General features: G+C 41.9%; 1 protein-coding gene across 2 annotated transcripts in view; it reads left to right on the top strand.

Annotated features, from left to right (window-relative positions):
- The window catches only part of mgat4a (alpha-1,3-mannosyl-glycoprotein 4-beta-N-acetylglucosaminyltransferase A), a 197,299-nt gene that overhangs the window by 144,751 nt on the left and 30,173 nt on the right, over window positions 1–22,375 (top strand). For both annotated transcript variants that reach the window (XM_052026335.1, XM_052026336.1), the window contains exons 8-11: window positions 3,830–3,944; window positions 9,785–9,915; window positions 16,349–16,456; window positions 19,387–19,580. In XM_052026335.1, the coding sequence (XP_051882295.1) occupies window positions 3,830–3,944; window positions 9,785–9,915; window positions 16,349–16,456; window positions 19,387–19,580 (548 nt within the window). The remainder of the gene's footprint in view (window positions 1–3,829; window positions 3,945–9,784; window positions 9,916–16,348; window positions 16,457–19,386; window positions 19,581–22,375) is intronic.

The following is a 22,375-nucleotide window of genomic DNA, read 5'->3' as shown; positions in this document are numbered from 1 at the left end:
AATCGGGGAGATGTTTTCCACTCGCTAAAGCCATACGTCACACAAGTGTTCGCTGCAGGTCAATGATTTCAATCCCAGTATTGACGTAGAGAGCTTCTCATGTCAGTGTGAAAGCCCAACCATATTCGGCTGTTTCATCAATGACCATAAGGTCACCAGTGTATACGTCCACTGATATTTAGAAAGCATTCAGCTCCATTTGCAGCTCCTCAGATAATGAACCAGTTTGTATTTGCATCCAATAAGATCTGGACAACACTCAGATTTGTGATGAGTAGCATTTGTGGCATGATGAATCGATAACCATCTCCAACAAGGAAGGGTGTAACCATTTCAGTTGGCATTCAGTGCTATTACTACTTTCACATCCCGTAACATCAATATCCCTGGAGGCCATTGTCTGAGAATAGCTTTTAGATTAGATCAAGATTCAGTGTTCTGCTGTGAGTCATCTCCTGGTACTCCAGAGTCTTGACCCATCCATAAGGTTCAAGTCAGCAGTGTATTTGAATAACACCAGTCTGAATTAAACAGCTCAAGTGAGATGCAGGAGCCTCACCACAATAAATCCTGCTTTGATAGATGGCAATCCATCACCATAAACAATGACTCTGTCCACCACTAGTGTACCAATTACAGAATAGTTAATGTATCCATGCCATTCTAACTTGTTGTGAATGAGACCTAGGGAGATTTGCTAATATTGACTGAACAATGTGGCCTATTTCTAATAAGGCAGCAGATTATACAAAATATTAAGAGGAATGGAGTGGGCAGCCAGCGCCTCTTTCCCAGGGCACCAATGTTCAATACAAGAGGGCATGGCTTTAAAGTAATGGGTGGGATGTTCAAGGAAGATATCAGAGGGAGGTTTTTTTTTACCCAGAGAGTGGTTGGGGCATGGAATGCGCTGCCTGGGGTGGTGGTGGAGGCAGGTACATTGGTCAAATTCAAGAGATTGCTAGATAAGCATATGGAGAAATTTAAAATAGAGGCATATGTGGGAGGTAGAGATTAGATAGTCTTAGGCGAGGTTTAAAGGTCAGCACAACATTGTGTTCTATGATTACCTGTGGACAGTGATACAACCAAGCTTCACTATCACATCCGAACATCTCATTGACCACTGAATCAGTCTTATTTTTAAAAAAATGTGTAAAAATAGTTTGAGCACCAGGTGCTGTATAACCTTACTTCATTTAAAGCATACTTTCCAGGCTCAGTCACATTAATTAGCTTAATTGTACAGTAACACTGGCATGTTCTGCAAATGATTAACTACAGCATTCTCCCTCAAGAGTCATAAAAAAGGTAAGCCAAGAGTTAGGCTTTATTTCTAGAAGAACAAAATTAAAGAAAAAAAATCCCACTAATTCTTATCAAACACAGATGGTAGTCTGCATGGTTCCTATGAAGGATATAGAGACATTGGAGGGAGTGCAAAAAATAAATTTGCAAGGATGAACAATAGCTGTGAGAACATGTTCACAAGGAAAAAATGAACAGGCCAGGACTGAGGTATTTAAAATTGAGGTTTAATAGAATTGATGCAGAAGGAGCGTTTCCAGTTGTGGCAAAGAACAAGACTAATGGCCACCAAGTTAGTCACAGGGAAATCAAAAGAACTGTTGGCTGAGAAGAGAGGGGGAGGGATAGATAAAGGGTGTGTGTGGGGATAGAGGGGGGGAGAGGGGGCTGTGTGGGGATAGAGGGGGGGAGAGGGGGCTGTGTGGGGATAGAGGGGGGGAGAGGGGGCTGTGTGGGGATAGAGGGGGGGATAGATAAAGGGTGTGTGTGGGGATAGAGGGGGGAGAGGGGGCTGTGTGGGGATAGAGGGGGGGGATAGATAAAGGGTGTGTGTGGGGATAGAGGGGGGAGAGGGGGCTGTGTGGGGATAGAGGGGGGAGGGGGGAGAGGGGGCTGTGTGGGGATAGAGGGGGGGAAAGAGGGGGCTGTGTGGGGATGGGGGGGAAAGAGGGGGCTGTGTGGGGATGGGGGGGGAAAGAGGGGGCTGTGTGGGGATAGAGGGGGGGATAGATAAAGGGTGTGTGTGGGGATAGAGGGGGGGAGAGGGGGCTGTGTGGGGATAGAGGGGGGGAGAGGGGGCTGTGTGGGGATAGAGGGGGGGAGAGGGGGCTGTGTGGGGATAGAGGGGGGGAGAGGGGGCTGTGTGGGGATAGAGGGGGGGATAGATAAAGGGTGTGTGTGGGGATAGAGGGGGGGAGAGGGGGCTGTGTGGGGATAGAGGGGGGGATAGATAAAGGGTGTGTGTGGGGATAGAGGGGGGAGAGGGGGCTGTGTGGGGATAGAGGGGGGAGAGGGGGCTGTGTGGGGATAGAGGGGGGGAAAGAGGGGGCTGTGTGGGGATGGGGGGGAAAGAGGGGGCTGTGTGGGGATGGGGGGGGAAGAGGGGGCTGTGTGGGGATAGAGGGGGGGATAGATAAAGGGTGTGTGTGGGGATAGAGGGGGGGAGAGGGGGCTGTGTGGGGATAGAGGGGGGGATAGATAAAGGGGCTGTGTGGGGATAGAGGGGGGGGATAGATAAAGGGTGTGTGTGGGGATAGAGGGGGGGGATAGATAAAGGGTGTGTGTGGGGATAGAGGGGGGGAGAGGGGGCTGTGTGGGGATAGAGGGGGGGAGAGGGGGCTGTGTGGGGATAGAGGGGGGGAGAGGGGGCTGTGTGGGGATAGAGGGGGGAGGGGGCTGTGTGGGGATAGAGGGGGGGAGAGGGGGCTGTGTGGGGATAGAGGGGGGAGGGGGCTGTGTGGGGATGGGGGGGAAAGAGGGGGCTGTGTGGGGATGGGGGGGGAAAGAGGGGGCTGTGTGGGGATGGGGGGAAAGAGGGGGCTGTGTGGGGATGGGGGGGAAAGAGGGGGCTGTGTGGGGATGGGGGGGGAAGAGGGGGCTGTGTGGGGATAGAGGGGGGAGAGGGGGCTGTGTGGGGATGGGGGGGAAAGAGGGGGCTGTGTGGGGATGGGGGGGAAAGAGGGGGCTGTGTGGGGATGGGGGGGAAAGAGGGGGCTGTGTGGGGATGGGGGGAAAGGGGGCTGTGTGGGGATGGGGGGGAAAGGGGGCTGTGTGGGGATAGAGGGGGGAGAGGGGGCTGTGTGGGGATAGAGGGGGGGGAGAGAGGAGGCTGTGTGGGGATAGAGGGGGGGAGAGGGGGCTGTGTGGGGATAGAGGGGGGGAGAGGGGGCTGTGTGGGGATAGAGGGGGGGAGAGGGGGCTGTGTGGGGATAGAGGGGGGGGAGAGGGGGCTGTGTGGGGATAGGGGGGGGTGGATGGGATGTATTTAACAGAAAGCTAGTGAAGTATCTGAGAGGGAAGGATTACACTGATGGCAGTACATGAAGTTGCAGTGGAAATCATTTGTTTAATATGCTCCCTATGTTTATTTTGCACAGTTATCTTCTTAATGGCTGACATTTCCGAGTTTGGGCTGAACCGTTATCTGTTGTCATTCTTGTGTATAGATTCATTGAGCCATTTGGTTAATGTAGGATAGCTGATCATTTTAAAAGCCCTGGAGGAAAACTTGAGCCCCAGTCAAACTGCTCCTGCTCCCCACCTCTTACATCAAGTTTCATCTCCTCCAAGTTGCTCAGACTCCCTTTATTATCTGTCGTTTCTGCCTCTTGTGATACAAAAATATAAAGATTTCCTCCGCAGTTTCTTTCAGAGCTATGAATGAACCAGCAAAGATTTATTCAGTGTGCCTATTTTGCCTGACTTTGTCCTTATTTACTTGTGCCCCACCGTTGTTTTTTAAGGCATGATGCACTGATCTTGAGGCAGAAAAGAGCTAATTCTATGTTGTGCTTTCCCACAGCTTGAAGACGACATAGTTGCCAAAGATCATTACTTCAGCACCATGAAAAATTTTGCACTTCAGCTTTCCTCGGAAGACTGGATGATTCTAGAGTTCTCACAGTTGGGGTTTATAGGTAAAAGTTAAACTCTTGAATGCAGAAAATCAGTGAGGAAGCACACCTGGTAATGCCTGTGCATTTTAACATCAAAGTCAAACAGAAATAACACAGAAACATGTCTGACTAGTGGATAATTTTTATGCTTTAATCATTTGTTAGTATTTAGAGTTATTTTAATTGAAGCAAAGTATCATTTTAAAACTTTAAATAAAAACTTTATTTATACAGCATGGTAACAGGCCCTTCCGGCCCAATGGGTCCACGCTGCCCTTTTTTAAACCCATGTTAACCTACCTGTATGTCTCCATAAAACTGCCTTTGGTGCATGAACAACCTGCCATTTAATACTAACGCTTTATTTTCCCGACAGGAATTTCTCTAATTCTTTCCTTGCTCACCTTGGGAAGCTTGACCTTATTTTCAAATCATTTCATTGGGGGTTCCATCTGAGCAATCCCTCCACGTCCAGCCATGTACACACACCCCATTCATTCCAAAGTCCAGATTGAAGCCCTCTCCTTCCCCTGTTGTTTCTGATCCTTCTGATTTACCCTTCACCCGCGCCCCACCACCCCACCCCACCCCACCCCACCCCACCCCACCCCACCCCACCCCACCCCACCCCACCCCACCCCACCCCACCCAACCCAACCCAACCCAACCCAACCCAACCCAACCCAACCCAACCCAAGCCAAGCCAAGCCACATCATTGTCAATTTGCTCTGTCTAATTGTTCTTGTGCTTTTATTCCCCACTCCTCAATGCTATGCTCTGAATCTTGCTTGTCAGCATCCTCTGTCCCTGAGCAAGGCACTTTCAAATGTTTTCCATAGGAAAGCAGTTATAGTTATGTAAATATAGCAGTAATTATAATGTAAATTATATTTTTTCTCACTCAGTATCTTAAAATGTTGCAGACACATTGTGCATTTACAAAGTTTAATGAATGTACCAATGCCAGGTGACTGGACTTTGTATACAGAAAACTGAAATGGAATTGGGCTATTTAGCCACTCAGCAAGCCTATAGCTGATCTGTGACCTAATTCTGTACACCAGCCCTTCCCCCATATCAAATAATACCTTGGTTAAAAATAAACCTTAAAAAAAATGCATTTAAGATTCACAATTAACCTAACATCAATCATTTTTTGTGGAAGGAAGTACCAGGTGACCACCACCCTCTGGATATCGATGCCTTTCCTAACAAAAGGTCTGATTCTAGTTTTTAAAAGCTGCCATCTAGTCCTTTACTCCCCAAACCCTCAATGGAAAAGGTTTCTCCCTATTATCCGTTTCCCTTAATATTTTGAAAACATAGATCAGATTTCCTCTAAATGTCCTGAATTTCAGGGACCACAACCTTTCTTTACGCAATTTCTTGTTGTAATGTTACCTTTGGAATCCAGGAGTAGTTTCATCAACCAGCAGTACATTCACTTCGAAACAGGCGACTCTTCCAAAGATGTGGTTCCCAGAAATGCCATCAGCACTTCAGTCTAGTCTGACCAGAGTTCTGCAGCAGAACATTTACCTTCTGTACTCCTTTAGTCTTCAATTAATTTCAGTACTTAAACATGACCTTAAAATGATTTATGTATGTGAACCCACTAAGTCTCTTTGCATCTTCATTGCTTCTGGCTTTTCAATTTTTAAAAGTTATTAAATTGAACATTTTCTCCCTTTTTCCTTAAGTTTGTTTTGGGCACCATCTGCAAAAATGGATAGAAAGTAAAATAGAATGTAATGCTTTGGGTCAAAGGTCAATTGTCCAAGTGAATGACCCTTCCAAACCACAGACAATTTTCTTGTCATAGCTCTGGAGAAATCCTACTCCCCTCACTTCATTCTTGAAAACTGGCATGGATGTTACATTTCACCAAATATTGAATTCATTATTAGTGCACTTGATCTTGATAGTGTAACTTATGGAAAATTGGAGCAGTTCACCTGTTCATTAAAATGGAATTTTAATAATTGATAACTGAAGAGAAACCTATGACTTATTATATGAACTATAATTGCTAAATAGAACAATTAGGATTTTTTCATGGTTAAGCATTTAATATCAAAATTAAAAACGGAAAATGCTGGAAATGTTCAAGCAGCATCTATGGAAAGAGAAACAGAGTTAATGTTTCACGTCAAAGGAAGGGCCTACCCTGCAGAGTGTTCACAGCATCCTCTGTTTTTTTATTTCAGATTTCCAGCATCTGCAGTTTGTGTTTTTTTTAAATTTGCATTTAGTATCAGGAGTAGTTTTGGAGATTTCTACTTCAACACAGATATTTATCCAATTTGATTTGCATCAGAATAAAAGAGTATCAGTTATGAATGATTCTTGTAATTTATGTAATTTAACAGACAAGTGGATAATGATTAAGCAGGCTGGGCATTAACAAAGCCCTTTTGTTTTCCTCTGGATGTAGTTTTTTTAAAAAAAAACTTAGTTTTGTCTCGAAGAATGATTGTGTAGGTGTGTGGCGATAGAATATCTGAAGATGTGCATAATCCCACACTTGTGAATATTAGTGACAATGGAGAGCCCCCAAGCAATGATTGAAAATCTTCAGAGAGAACTGAATCTGGTTTGGAGAACTGGACAATTGACAAAATTTTCCCACAGCTGAGCTGTGGAATATCATTGTGATGGAGGGATGGCTTTCCTGTACTCATAACAAGGTACATCAACGTGATCCTGAAGTTGCTAACATGTTTTTAGCTAATTTCCAAAATCTTCACCAGATTTCTGAAAGGTCAATAGACCCTACCTCGTTATTTCTTCTATGCACTATTTATTTAGTTTTGTAACCTATGGTAATTTTTATGTCTTGCTCTGTACTGCTACTGCAAAACAACAAATTTCATGACATGCACCAGTGATAATAAACCTGATTCTGATTCTTCCAGGATAGGATACTTACAATATTAATTCTATCGTGGAGGAATCAGAATCACGTTTAGTATTACTGATATGCAAGTATTTCCCCCTTGTTTTAAAAGAAAAATAACCAATCATAAGTTACAGCTACCAGAAAGCAGTATGATATTGCGTTCTTGAGAGAGCATTCTTTCTTTCCACTCACTTTCTGTATTTAATGCGAGTGTGGCTAAGAGGGTAAATGGCAAAATGCCAAAAGCAGCATTGTTTTCAGTTGCCTGGGTGTTTAATGTAATTAACTGGACTTTAGATTGAGAATAACTGAAATGTACAGTGCCCACCAACATTGAAGAGATCAGGCAGCAACATGCACAGTTAAATGTAGAAATCTAGGTGTTGCAGTCTAAGTTCCCAGCTGCATTACAGAGTGCTTTTTGCTCAGAAACCATGTATTGAAATGCATGTAATGTAGAAGTGTAGTACTTACCCAATAGATACCCACTAATAGAGGTGGAAAATGTTGGGATTGTGTAATTCAAGTGTAAAGGAATTTTCTTGTAGCAGAATAAGTCATAATTACTGTCAATCAACCTCTTTGACCGGAAAATTTAATTTTATAAATGTGCAGTACAGTTCATTCAGAACTTAATTAGTGTTGGTGATACAATTTAAAAAAAATATTTTGGCTTCTGTCCTTGCCCCTCTTTAATCACACCTGTCTTTCCCAACTTTTATATTGCTTTTGTGCATATTTAAAATTTAGTTTCTAGTGGAAAAGCAAAAGATTGCTGATGCTAAAAATCTAAAGTAGAGTAGACATGCTAGAGATACTCAGAAGATCAGGCAGCATTTGTGGAGATAGAAACTGAGTGAACATATCAGGTTTATGACCTTACATCAGCATAGGTGGTGAAGGGTCATTGGCTGAAAATGTTAACGCTGCTTCTTTCTCCAGACTTTTTGACTGACCTGCTGAATATTCCCAGGATTTTCTCTTCTAATTTATGGTTTCTGGATTAGACTGTTTTTCTCTATAAGGGTTCACCCACTGGATTATTATGCTGGTGCTTTCCCTGTTCACAAACTCACAAGTCACCGGCAGACTGTGCTGTCTTAGTCCTACCAAGACCCCACAAAAAGCCCATGGACAGCTGTCACCTCAGCAAGCATTTGCCATGGTCTCAAAATCCAACTGCTAGTTTGGTATATTGGAGCATGTAATCTCTGACAGTGACTTGCACTGAAACCTGTAAAGACTAGTTCAAGGCTAAAGCTCAGTTGTCCTAATGAACAGAATTTAAGCAACAAAGTAAGAATATCTTTTGCTAATGTAAAAGGAATGTATCTTTGGTAACAAATTCATTTATAAGAACATCTTATCCAAATTCACCCTGATGTTGCTTTTCTATTCAATGCCACTCTGAATAATGGTACCGACTGTCTTTTTATAATCTTTTCTATTTGCACTTGACATTCCATTTCTTTCCAAAATGTGCTACTTTATATTTTTGAGAGTAATCTACAACAGCCAAACATCTGCTCATTTGGCTTCTTCACTGTCCTCCTGCAACTTCTAGCAGTCTTCTGGGTAGTTATGATTGTAATTTGATATTGTCAATGAGCTTTAATAACTCTCTTGTGCAAAATTAGTATAAAATGAAACAAAAGCTGTCATAGCAACAATCCTTTGAGAATATCTCCAATAACAGCTCGTAAATCCATACATACTATTCCTACCAAATACTTTTTGTACTCCAGATATTTCCCTATCCATGAAGCTTAATTCTCTTTAGTAACAGCTCATGTTTATATACTAAAAATAATGGGAGACTAATAGAACTCTTATATCTACCAGACTGGAGAGCAAAGTGAAAGCGTTCTGCTACAAAACTCTGAAACTTAGTACTCTTCAATAACAAGGACTTTAAACTTTGCAAAATCTCATGTAATATGTTATCTTACCGTGTGAAAATTCAATACTGTGTTCATATCTTTGCATTAAGTTAGTAGCATCCTTGAAAAATTGATCCTGGTTATCCTTGATTAGTCAGTATCTTATGCCTAGTAAGTATAACTGTCTTGCTTGTCTCTTTCCTTTTCTTGTGGTGCAGTTTTGCCAGTTTCTAATTTTGTCTGTCTGCCTTCTTGTGTTCATTCACCAATATAATTCTACTGGCAAGTATTGTTTTGTTCAGCTCCCAGGGCACGCTTCATAGATCCAGGGACCTTGGTTCAATTCTGACCTGGATGCTGTCTACGTGTGGTTTGCATGTTCCCTCTGTGACCAGATGGGTTTCCAGCGAGTGCTCAGTTTTCTTCCCCCATCCCGCAACCCCCATCTGAAAGATATGCTGATTGATTAATTGACTGCTTAAAATTACCACTTTGCATAGATAAATGGCAGAAGAATCAAAAGGAATTTAATGGGCACATGAGGGAATAAGTTACAGGGCTAGAGGGAAAAAAGGGAAAAGGAACTGATAGGATAGCTTTACTAGAAGCTGATAGGGACCTGATGGGCTGAATGTCTTCCTGTGTTATAATAAGTAAGAAAGAATGGTGGTAGCAGGATCAGAAGTCAGAGGGGCTCCCAGTTCATGAATCTGATGCTCTTACTGTGAGCAATTTCTTAAAAAATAGAATATTTAAATATTTTCAATAATGGCATTCTCATATTTATGTTTTCGTTATCCTCTTGTATAGTTCTTTACAATGTTGATTGCAGGAACATCAAGTGGTGAGGAGCAGTTCGAGGGAAAATAAAAATTTAGGATTGTGTAGCATTTTGACAACATATATTTTGGCCTTCTATGTAAAACTTTTAAAAACACCAGTTTTGTGGTATTATCAAATATGAGCCATATACAGTAGTTTAAGGCATCTTTAAGTTAATGAACATTGTGTGCCATCTATGTCAATAATTGTAGATTTTCAATAATTGCAGTTGTTAATATTTTATTATTTATCACCTCAGGTAAAATGTTTCAGGCTCCTGATCTGAACCTTATTGTGGAGTTCATACTGATGTTCCACAAGGAGAAACCGATCGACTGGCTTTTAGATCACATCTTGTGGGTGAAGGTCTGCAACCCTGAAAGAGATGCAGTAAGTGTGTGGCTTGGTTTTACTAAAAGGTCTGCTTTGCTCTATGGGAACCTCTTCATTATATTTTGTTATGAGGTAAAATCTCTGCAGTGGGCTGGAAGTACAAAAATACTCATTGTTCTTAATTAAGCTGCAAGAATTGTTTCAGTGAATTTTTCTTGACTGGATGCAAAGGCAGTGTAGTAGGTAAGTTACTTGGAGTTTAGAGGCCAGGACTATTCCTCAGATGGTGGAGAGTTCAAATCCCTCTACGGCCACTGGGCAATTTAAATTTGGGTAATAATCTGCAATAAAAAGCCAGTCTTAGTAATAGTGACTTAGAAACTATCAGCTGGTAGAAAACGTTCTGCTTCACTGATGTCCTTCAGGGAAGGAAATGTGCTATCCTTCCTGATGCCAGCCTATGTGTGACTGCTGGGCCACAGCAATGTGGTTTACTCTTATGTGACATCTGAAATGGCCCAGCAAGCCCCTCGGTTCTGAGCAATTAGACACTTGAAATGAATGCAACTGACACATGCACCCATATCCTGTGAATGAACAAATAAACTGGTGCTCTGTATCCTGTAAGTGGAGTAGTTGTCAAGCAAACTTGCAGCTTAGTTAGCACCTTTCCTGCTACAGTTGTGTTACAGTGTGGCTGAGGTTAGTAGGTTACCTGAGAGCATCCATTGTCTGGATTCTAAGATTCAATCTTACCAGGTTTACCTGAACTTCCCTGGTAAAAGTCAAGCCCAGTACATTCACTGTTGAATGCCATGAGTCCAGTGAAGGTTACAGACCGAAGGGATCTTATTTTAACTCTGGATGGAGTTTCTGTTTGAACATCCATTTCATCCTTATATTTTATATATTACACAGATATTTAAGGAAGGGCTGTAAATTAATTTTCAAGGTAATAATATCACTTTGATTTACAACACAATAAACAGCTATGACCAGAGCAGAGAATTTAATGAACTTCAACCCCCTCAGACACACACAACACACCCAAAAAAAAACATTTTTAGTTATTTAATTATTGAGGTTTGTTTGAGAGCAGGTTAGTCAGAAAATGATGCCTTTCTCCTACTGAGGGCATTTAAAAGGAAATCCCAAAATGAGAGCTGGCACTTTTGTTCCATCTGTGAATCAGCGGGAGCCTAGAGCACCAATCCTGGCTACTGTGAGGGCCAAATGCTGCACATGGCTGTGCTGTTTAATAAAAATAGACTGAAATCCCTTGCTGCTTGTCACTGACCTGGATGTTCTGAAAGTAAGGTTCTAAGTTAGGGAGCAGTAGGACTGGGAAGCAAATTTCCATTTAACTGGTCTTTTCTTTCCACTGGTTCCCTATCTCTTTCAGGCAGCTGAAGACATGGTCACTGATGGTGAAGCAAAAGATATTAGGGATGCAAAGCAGGCCAGAATTGAAGTACAGTATTCTAACTGGGTTGTAGGGCTGAAGGGCATTACTGGGGTAGGGAGGGCTGAGACCATGAATGGATTTGGGTAAGAGGGTGAAGTTTCCAGATTTACTGCACCAAGAGCCAATGTAGAATTAGCTAGCAGATGGATGATGAATGCACAGGAGAGTATGAGCTAAGATGCAAAGGGTTCCTATGGGGTGCCTTGGATCACTGTGGAACACACTTATTTATGTCATTGCTGCATTGTGTCTGGTGACCAAGAACTAAGCTCCTGCAGAGGGTCAAACTGGTTGTGTTCAAAGCTTGTATAGAGCAGCACAAGGCGGCACAGTAACACAGCTAGTAGAGCTGCTGCCTCAGCACTCTGGTGATCCGGGCTCAATCCTGACCTCAGGTGTTGTCCATGTGGAGTTCGCACATTCTCCCTGTTACCATGTAGATTTCCTTCTGGTGCTCTGGTTTCCTCCCACATCCCAAAGGTGTGCGTGTCGGTAGGTTAATTGGCCACAGTAAATTGCCCCTGCTATAGGTGAGCGGTAGAATCTGAAGGGAGTTGATGGGAATATGGAGAGAACAAAGTGAGATTAGTGGAGGTTTGTGCTTGATGGTTGGCATGAACTCATTGGGCCAAAGGGTATAACTGTGCAGTATAACTATGACTTTAAAAACCCTTCCTACAGTACAGCATCACCCAGATGAAAGATAAATGAATAAGAATCTAAGTTAATGGTAACTGAATAAATTACGTCTATTTTAAATTAAAATGAATTTTCAGGAAGGTAATTTTTAAACTCCAGCCGGCCTTTATCTCACCTGAAGAGTAGGTAATCGTAGGCCTGAGGAAGTGCCACATCCACACCACTAACGTCCAATGTTTGCCTGATGCAATTTTCAGTGGGGATTATGAGCTTGAAAACACTCACCACCAGGCTCCAGGACAGCTTCTATCCTGCTGTTATAAGACTCTTGAATGGACCTCTTGTATGATCTTGATCTCCCAATCTACCTTGTCATGGCTGTTGCACCTTATTTGTCCACCTGCACTGCACTTTCTCTGTAACTGTAACACTATATTCAATAACCTTTGATGCATCACCTTATCAAATGCCATCTGGAAACCAAGTAAAGTATATCCACCAGGTCTGCTTTATCTACAGCATGTACTACTTCAAAGAACGTCAATAAATTGGTCAAACATGATTTCCCTTTCTCAAAACCGCATTGGCTTTGGCTGATTACTGTGATGATTTTGAGCCGCACGGGGACTAGAGCTGTAGATATAACAGGTCTTTATTCAGCACAACAAACAGATGTGCAGAGGAATTCTGATGGGAGAATCTCTCCAGACTCAAATACGTCAAGCTTCCATATACTTTAAGTGCAAAGATAACTGCTGGTGATTAAGTACAGTTTCAATGGTTACAATTACATCATTTACTTCAATATTTGGGTGTAGACAAGTGGTTCTGTAGAATTTTATACTTGTAATGGGAGCACATCTAAAGTGACAAAAACATCCCTCGATATTCAGACATGTGTGGGGAATCCAGGCACTCAAATCAGCCTTCTACCACTGTATTGAGGGATAGCTCTCTTTGCAAACAACGGTGTTCATTCATGCAGCCATCCTTATCCAAGATTGAAGACTGGTTCTCATTTGTATTCATGGGTACTATATCTAACACTTTATTCTTTCTGACTATGGCTGCTTCTCCCTGGGAAATTTAGGAAAACTAAAACCAACACATCATCTCACAAGCCTCATCTTTTAAGATCCAGGATGAAGTCTGTCAGGATCTGACAACTTGTCAGCCCACAGCTCCAACCATTTGATCAGAACCACTGCCCTGGTGATTGTAATTTTGCTGAATTCCTCCTTCCCTTCCAATTCACCATTTACAAAAAACCTCTGGAACATTACTTGTATCCCTTTAAAGAAGTCATGCAAAAATACTCATTTAATTCACCTGCCATATCTTTGTTTTCCATTAGTAATTCCACAGTTTCTATTGGACCAATGCAAGCTTTGTTCATTCTTTTTTGCATGTCTATGGAAACTCTTGCTATCTTTTTATATTTCTAGTTGGCATTATCTCATCCTCTAATTTCTTTTTCCTTGTTAATCTTCAAGTCATTCATTGCAGCTTTTCATATGCAACTCCATAATTTAAAAACTGGGCATTCATTATAAACCTTTGCCTTGCTGTGATTTATTGCCTCAAACCTGTAGGTGTGGAGCTGGTGAGTGCTAACCTCCCCTGAAATTTGTTGGTTTGTCCTTGAGGATGGAGAACAACATGGCAGCGCACACACACTTGGAGGCAGATATAAAACCAATTGAAAGTAGCACAAAGGGTCATTAGAGTTGATTACATATGTATGGGTTCTGTTATTTAATGCTGCATTAAAATTTATGATGTGAAACCAGTTTCAGGCTTTTTGACTGCACAGTAGAATCAATGTAGATGTTATTTATTGCCCCAGCCACTGAGTCATATACGTATGTGGGAATGATGGCAGATCTTTTAATACCAGTGCCATAAAATTATAAAGCAGTTTTATTGACTTATGAGAGTCTTGCAAAAGAGTGTGTATTTGTTTTTGTGTCACTGTATTCAAAATATAATCAAAGCCATCACCAGTAGTGTGAATCCTGCAGGTGAACTAATTCACCTTCCCTTTTTTAATTACTTTGTTCGCAAGAAGTGGATGTTACTGGAAATGGCAGTATTTTTTTTTTGCCACGCCTTATTGGCCATAGAGATGTGGTTCGGGGTCAACACATTGAGTGTGGAATCACCTGTAGACCAGAGTGAGTGAGGCAGGCAGATTTCCTTATCTGATTGACATTAGTGTGCACTTATTAAACAACATATTCTTTCTGCAGGTGTTCCCCAGTTTATGAACGCCCGACTTATGTACAGCTCGTACATACGAACGGGTGTTTTGGAGACTGGTGGGATGGATTTGCTGCCACTGTGGGGCTGCAGGCATCTTCTGCTGTGTGGGGACTCAGTTCACAGCTGCATTTCCAAATTGCAAACTGTTCGGGTTATGAACAGTTCACAGGAACTGAACGCTGCTGTAACCTGAGAGGACCTGTACTTTGTTTTTGCTGTAGATTGCTGAAATAGTTTTTTTCAAGGTCAATGTGGAAGATAGGTTTGCCGCAAACTTTCAGCCATTCACAGCACCAGAAAGGAGTATTATCTTTGTGTGTAAATTAAACCTTTAAATTATGTTTGCTCAATACATTTATAGGAGGTTGATAAGTAAGCTTTCATTTCTGATGTTTACCATTGGATAATAACATTTGGATATTTAGCTAGCTTACATTCTCAGGTTAAGATAAAATTCGGTTCCTAAAAATGTATATTGGGATATGGGGAAAATGGCCTTTTGCATTGGAGATTTGCACGTTCTGACCTCCACAATATAAAGTTTGAAGTCTTGGAAAGGTGTTGTACCCAATGATGAGAAACCAGGTGCATGTAAACGTCACTTCTGCAACTCACAGTGGCCTTTGCAGTTGTCCAAAATCAGGACTCCAAACCCTAACTTCTCCCTCCCCAGCTCAAACTGGGCCTGAAGCTCTGTAGTTTATTGAACCAGTTGAATTGTTAAAGTTGTGCACTTGAAGTATCAATTATTTCCAAATTTCCCTTTTATCCTTTTCGAGCAGTTTTGTGTTCAGGGTTGGAGTTATAGCTGGTAATGTAAAACCATTGTATGGTTGCTTCTAATCAAGGTGCATCCAATCATGCCGTGCTGATGTAACATGCTTTGGCTGACGAAAAGTCAGCAGCTCATTTTGTTACATTTTTTTAATTGTGAGGGTAAATTCTTTCTTGCCTTGTATCTCCCTTTCATGTTCCCAAGGTTTCCTCTTTTCTCTCATTCTCCCTTCCTCTGTCACTTCTTCTGTGTCCTTTCTCTCACTAACTACTTGCTCACATTGAGTACTTTTTCTCGTACTCCTCTCACTTTCCAACTCTTTTTTTTCCCCCAGAACTACCCCGTCCTCTTTGCTCTCAGCCCTTGCAATGGCATTTAATTCCTTCTGATCTCTATTTTTGCCTCTTTCACCCTTGTCAAAATAATTTTGACTTTGCACCTGAGGTATTAACAATACACCCAATTTTAGAGTGTAACAGGGTTAACACAGCTCTGTGAGATGCATCTCCTAATCCCTGCTATATACAGCAAGTCTTGACTGTACCAGAAAGTTCAACATTCAAGTCCTACTCCTCAGGTGTGAGCACATGAATCCAGGACAATGCTCTAGAAACACTGTACTCTCAGTAGTTCCCAAATAAACTGATCCCTGTTCTGGTTGGATGATGAAAGATCCCTTGATACTTTTTTGAAGATCAGGGAAGTGTTCCCATGTGCTTGGCCAATACTTATCCCTTGATCAGAATTTTTAAAAATAACCAGAATATGCGGTCATTATCATGTGACTGTTGGTGAAAGCTTGCTGAATGCAAATTAGCTGCCATTTTTCTTACATTGTAGCAGTAAAGACACTTCAGAAAGTACTTCATTACAGTGCTTTTGGACATTTTGAAAGGTGCTATATAAATGCAAGTCTTTTTTATATATGAGGCAGCTGTGGCCCCAGAACTGATCCCAATGGGATGTTGTTGCTTGCTTCCAACCAATGAAAAAACAGCTCTCAACTCATGCTGTCTTTTATTTCTTCCAAACAAGTTTAATCCAATTTGGTCTCTTCCCGCTAATTACAAACTTTCTTCTTCTCTGATAAACTCCCTTGTGCTACCAATGCCTTTTAACTGCAAACAATGCACAATTTAGTCACTCTTTGTTCACCTTTATGCACGAGTTTAAAATGAAATGATCAAATTGTTTTAGCTAACTTCAAGTTAAAATTGACACTAGGAAGGAGGGAAGAGAACAATGTAGTTCTCTAGCAATATTTTTGCCTGCTTTTAATCTCAACTGCTTAACATTGCCTGGAGCACTAGCTAAGATTCTAATAACCATTATTTTTCTTGTGTTTTCAGAAACACTGCGAGCGGCAAAAGTCTAACATCAGGATTCGATTCAGACCATCTCTTTTTCAGCATGTTGGATTGCATTCGTCATTGGCGGGCAAGATTCAGAAGTTGACAGTGAGCACCGTTTTTAAATACTGTCATGAGATGACATTTCACCTGTTAGGATCAAGTGAAGGGAAATGTGATATAACTGTTAATTGTGTTTTTTAATTGAGTTTTTCCTTAACAGTTCAAACGTAATTTCCTCCTATTGTTTGTTTTTATACTCTGGTACCAGTATGGGTAGAAAAGCAGGGTACACAGCTGCTCTGTATTGATCTGCTCAAACTGTGAGTCAGTGGAGATTTCCTCAGTGTTCAAAAGCCTGGATAAATAGTGTATGGAGAGACTTCAAGGATGCAAACAGGATATTTCCACATTTTCTTACAATATGGAGCAGTCCTATTCCCCACTAATTTTCCCTATAACCCATTCTCTCCACATCACCATCAACTCCTCCCAGATGCTACCACTCACCTGCACACAAACAGCAATTTACAGCAACCAATTAAACCCTGCCAATTCGTGTGCTTTTGGAATGTGGGAGGAAACCAGAGTACTTGAGGGAAATCCATGTGGTCACAGGGAGAAACAAGCCCATTCTACGGATAGTACTGGAGGTTGGGATCGATTCTGAGTTTCCGGAGCTATACTAGCTACCCAACTGTGCTGCCCTTTTGTTTTACTATGGCTATAAAGAAAGCTAGGCTATACTGTCCTGTGAAACAGAGCAAAAAAGAGATTAAAAATGACTGAAATATAAAAAACGACTCTCTCAATTCATCCTGTATAATAAAGTGCAAAACCTTAATCTTACCACAAAGGAATCTGTCCAATCGAAAAGCACTGATCAGTCAAAGGGTTCCCAAATTACCTTCTACAGTAAACTGTTTGAAAGTACAGCAGGTGTCAGGTATAATATGTACACGACCAGATTGCACTAAGCAGTCGATGAAAGCGGGCCCATGCACTTAGCTTAGCCTGTCTAGTACAATTTAGGAAGTGTTAGTTACCATGCTTCACATGTACTGCAGGATTAGTGTAAAATAAATATGACATTTAGTCTAATCAAAAAGACTGACCTTGAATGTGGTCCATTTTTAAATAAGCTGTGAATTCAGGTATGCAAATTTAGTTTAAATCTAATTAAATTGTGAACAGAGCATGATGAAAAAGGAGAAGAAAGCGTGGCATTGCCATAAAAATTCCACATCTATTTCCTTTTCAAAATATTTTGACAATTTCATTTTTACTGCTGATTTTTATTCCATAAATGAAGTGAAGTTCCCAAGTTGGGTCCTCACCTCCACTCTTTGGAGCCCCCAAAAAATCTGTGGAAAGGCCACCTTTGAAATTGTCACTTCTCCAGCCCACGCAGTTGATGGCCCCTCACGTCCCTCTGGAATCTGAATCATCTGGTTGGGGTCAGCTTCTTCTCATTGCTGGAGAGCTTTGAGTTTAGCATTCTCGGTGATCTCTTCTGTGAGAGCACATGATTTCTATTTTAATGTAAGAATCCTTTGACTGATCAGCATCTTTTCATTGGATCGTTTCCTCAGGAGGTGTGATCAAAGTTTTGAAATGTACTATTTATGATGCACAGGGAAGAGGTCATCTTTTATGCTGCAAGCACTTTTCCATGTTATCTCATTTTTGCTAGGTTTAATGGAAAGATGCAGCTTAGTATTTTTATATCCAAGAAGAGCCCTGTTTGCAGTACATGCAGTGGGTGTAGAATACTTTCATCCCTGAAGCCTCCTTATATTTGTCTGCCATAATCCAGAACTTTGAAAGTCAATAGAAATCAAATTAACCGTGCGGGCTTGAGCTACAGTGTGGCATCCCATACAGTTACTAAATTGATTTCATTTCATTTCCAGCTGATCATTCACGTTATTTGCATGTCATAATATGTTAGAGTCATACAGCACAGAAACATGCCCTCGGCCCACCATGTCCATGCTGACCATCAAGCACCTATCTATTACTAATCCATTTACCATCACTAGGTCCATAGCCCACAATGCCTTGTGGTGCTTGCCCACAGTGCTATCCTCTTCCCCAGCCAAGTATGCTGTGTGTGGGTTTAAAAAGTATAATCTTGCTGCTGCTATTATGCTGATTATCTGTAAAAGTCCCAGTGAGTTGTACACTGAGTGAGGCTAAGCATTTGACCAGAAAGATCCCAGAGTCAAACTGTGCTGAGCAAGCTGACGCCAAGACTAGGTAACAGTGGAGGCACTAACTCTATCCCACTTACTATTTGGTGGCTTTTGTTGGAAAGTGCTCCTCTGCAGTGCCACTGCCAAGTGCAAACCACCTGTTTGCACCCATGTGAAAGATAGGTCTTTGGCCAAGTTATTAGATGGTTGGCACTCCTCAGCAAAATATATCTATCATGATGGGCAGAAAAAATTGGAGGGGATGGAGGTTGGTGGCTAAAGGCTGAAAGCCTTGGCCTCAAGGTTAATAACTTCATCTGAAACTTTGAAATGCTCACTGGATATTTGAAGCCAAACCATTACTTATTCTTCAGGGCATTTATTTGTGTCAAATGTTAAAACTAGGAACTCCTCTGATTGGTCTCGTTTATCAACCAGTAGCAGGATGACCCCTGACAGCAAATCCAGAACTTAAGAAGGCCAAACAAAAGTGCACACAACAAATTCCAAAAATCAATAGCTTGTGACTTGGTTAATAATAAACCATTTGAGCTTTGTATTCTTACCTTGATGTTCAGCATTTTGTAATTTCTCCACAACCCTCACAGAAATTAACTGATTGGTCAAAAAACTTTTTTCTTTGTAATTCATAGTTTGGAATTATAGTAAAATAGAATGAATTTGCAAAAGTTAAGGAATATTTAAATTTTTAGCATTAAAAAAAGTTAATTAAATAATGTACTCTTTTTTCTTTTATTGCTTATTGGTGTTTTTGATATTTTTTAACTTCAATAACGTGTGTGAATTTGGGGGGGGGGGGGGTGTTACTTTTTTTCTCCTAAGGATAAAGATTTTATGAAGCCTTTACTTCACAAAATGCACGTCAATCCATCGGCAGAGGTTTTAACCTCGCTGAAAGTTTACCAAGGACATACGTTGGATAAGGCATACCTGGGAGAGGACTTCTTCTGGGGCATTACACCTCTCGCTGGTGACTATATTCTCTTCAGATTTGACAAACCGTTGAATATAGATAGGTAAGTCACTGGTTTACAACTATAGAGCCTTCTTACAACAGCCTTGTTGGTGATTTTTTTTTCCCACTAAGTAGGGTGCAAGGGTACAGAAAGACGTGTTAATACTTATAATGACTTTCCCATATGTAAAAATCTTTTAATGTAAAAACATTCCCAATGACAGTAAGTGTAGATGAAGAGATGGCAAGAACGGTTGGCAGTGTGAATTGTTAGGCCAGGTTGTGCTGGACCCAGTTCACTGCCTCTACTTACTGTCCATGGTGTCTATTTACCAATGCTGAATGCCAGACAAGCCAATGCTTCACATCAGAGAAGCATCTCACAAGGTGGAAGGCCAGATGAACTAATCCTTCACACCAGTTTAGGTACGACCTGGCCGCTCTGTACAGGTCCCACTTGCCCTGGAGGAGATCCCAGTGATCCGTGAACCCGAAGCCCTCCCCTCTGTGCCAGCTCCTTCTGCATGCATTCAGCTGTATGATCTTCCTATTTCTTGTCTTTCTAGCCCATGGCACTGAGAGTAATCCTGAGATTAGAACCCTAGAGGTCCTGTTTTTCAATTTTGTGCCTAATGCCCTAAATTTTCTTTGCAGGACTGCATCTCTCTTCCTCCCTATGCTGTGAGTACCATCATGGACCACAACCTCTGGCTGCTCGCCCTCCCCTTTTGAATGTCCTGTGCCCCCTCAGAGAGAGGCATGAGGGACGCAATGCACCGTCCTAGAGTCTCGCTCACAGCCACAGAAATGCCCATCTGTGCCCCTGACTAGAGTCCCCAATACTGCTGTCTCCCTAGTCTTTGACCTACCCTGCTGTACAACTGAGCCAGGTGTGGTGGTACTGATCTGGGTGCTGTTGTGCTTTCCCCTGAAAGGCCATTTCTCCCCCACCCCCCAGAGTACCTAAAATGGTGTACATGTTTGAGAGGGGAACAGCCACAGGAGACTCCTGCAATCCCTGCCTGTGACCTATCTATCTGACTGAACCTTTGGTGTGACCACCTCTCTGAAACTCCTATCTATAACACTCTCTGCCTCCTCTATTCTCCTCAGTGAATTCAACTGCCACTCCAACCGATCCATGCAGTCTGAGAGGAGCTGCAGCTGGACAGTTGTCAGGGACGCTTGATCACTCCCTAATCTCCCACGTCTCACAGGAGGAGCATACCACTCCACTGACTACCACGACTGGCCTTTAACAACTGGTGGACTGAGGAAAAGGAAAAAATCTTACCTTGCCTTATTGTTGGTCACCCTCCTCACTGCATCCCAGCATTCACCAAAGTCCACACTTTGACCTCAACAGCAGCACTTTGACCTCAAGGCTGCCCTTTTCAAAATAGCTGCTCCGCTAGACCCTCCCACTGTTTTATTCACTGCTAGGCCTCACAGCATAAAACAAACAGTTCTTCACCTGAAACACACTTTTTGAAATGGTCACTGCTGCTCTTCCTCACTGTTAGGCCACTTGGTTGAAAAACAAAACCAATTTGATAGTTTCAAGCTTGCAGTTCTGCTTCACCTTGTCCTGGAGCCATCAAGAGAAAGGTTGATCATCTCTCTCCCCCAAGAGGAAGAGCCATTTGACACTGCAACTTCTGGGCTCTTAATGGTTACTCATTTCTGTAGGTGACCTGGAGCTCTGTTTCTTTTTTCTAATTAAAGAACTGAAACAAAAAAAATCCATATGCTAAGTTCCACAATGTTAAAGGACCTCATTTGTGTAACTGCAGGCTCCCAAGCCCACAATGGCTAAAAAAACAATAATAAAAACAGAAAATGATGGAGACACTTAACAGGTCTGCAGATTACGTGGGGAGAGAAGTCATCAACCTGAAATGTTAAGTCTCTTTCCCTCTCCGTAGATATTGTGTGATTTGTTGAGATTCTCCAGGATTTTCTCTTTATTATTTCAGATTTCTGGCATCTGCAGGTTTTTTTGCTCAAAACTAGTTTGGTTTTCATTGTATAGAATTTTATAGTACAGAATGAGCATTTTGGTCCAATAATGTTTATGCCTCTTACAAATCTCCTCATATTCAAGTTACTTTATTGTCATTCATCCATGCTATAAAAACACATGATGGAACGAAATGTTGTTTCCCCCAGACTCTCACAACAGAGGACATACATAGAACAGAAGACATACAATAAACACAACAAAAAACAAAAAAATCAAAACAAAATAGGGAAAGTACAAATAGTGCAAAAAAAGGTAAATACAAAATACAAATTTAGTACAGAGTTAGTGCAAAACCGAATTGGACAAGAGAAATACAAGCTCAGTGTGTTGTACTCATTGTATAAACATGTTCAGCAGCAGCCAAAGTTCTTGTACACTGTTGTGCAAACCAGAGCTTTTGATGCGGCATTTGTCTACCAGGGTATTCAGGAGCCTGACAGCCTGGGGGGAAAACCACTGTTGAGCAATCTAGCAGTTCTGGCCCGGATGCTCTGGTACCGCTTGCCAGATGGCAGTGGGACAAATAGGTCATGGGAGGGATGAGAAAGGTCATCTATAATTCTATAAACCTTACGTGTGCATCGTGTATTGTAAATATCTGAAATGGAGGGAAGAGGTACTCCAATGATCTTTTTTGCTGTACTCGCAATTCTCTGCAAAGACTTACGGTCAGAGATGCTACAGTTACCATACCAGGCAGAGATGCAGCTAGTCAGGACACTCTCAATGGTACCCCTGTAGAATGTGGTGAGGGTGGGGGAGGGCAGGTTTGCTCTTTTCAGCCGCCATAAAAAGTGGAGACGCTGCTGTGCCTTCTTGGCGAGGGAAGAGAT

The sequence above is a fragment of the Pristis pectinata genome, chromosome 11 (genome assembly GCF_009764475.1).
Source record: "Pristis pectinata isolate sPriPec2 chromosome 11, sPriPec2.1.pri, whole genome shotgun sequence".
In the NCBI taxonomy this organism is placed as follows: Eukaryota; Metazoa; Chordata; class Chondrichthyes; order Rhinopristiformes; family Pristidae; genus Pristis; species Pristis pectinata.
Note: the sequence above shows the minus strand (reverse complement) of the source record. Positions and strands in the feature narration are given on the sequence as shown.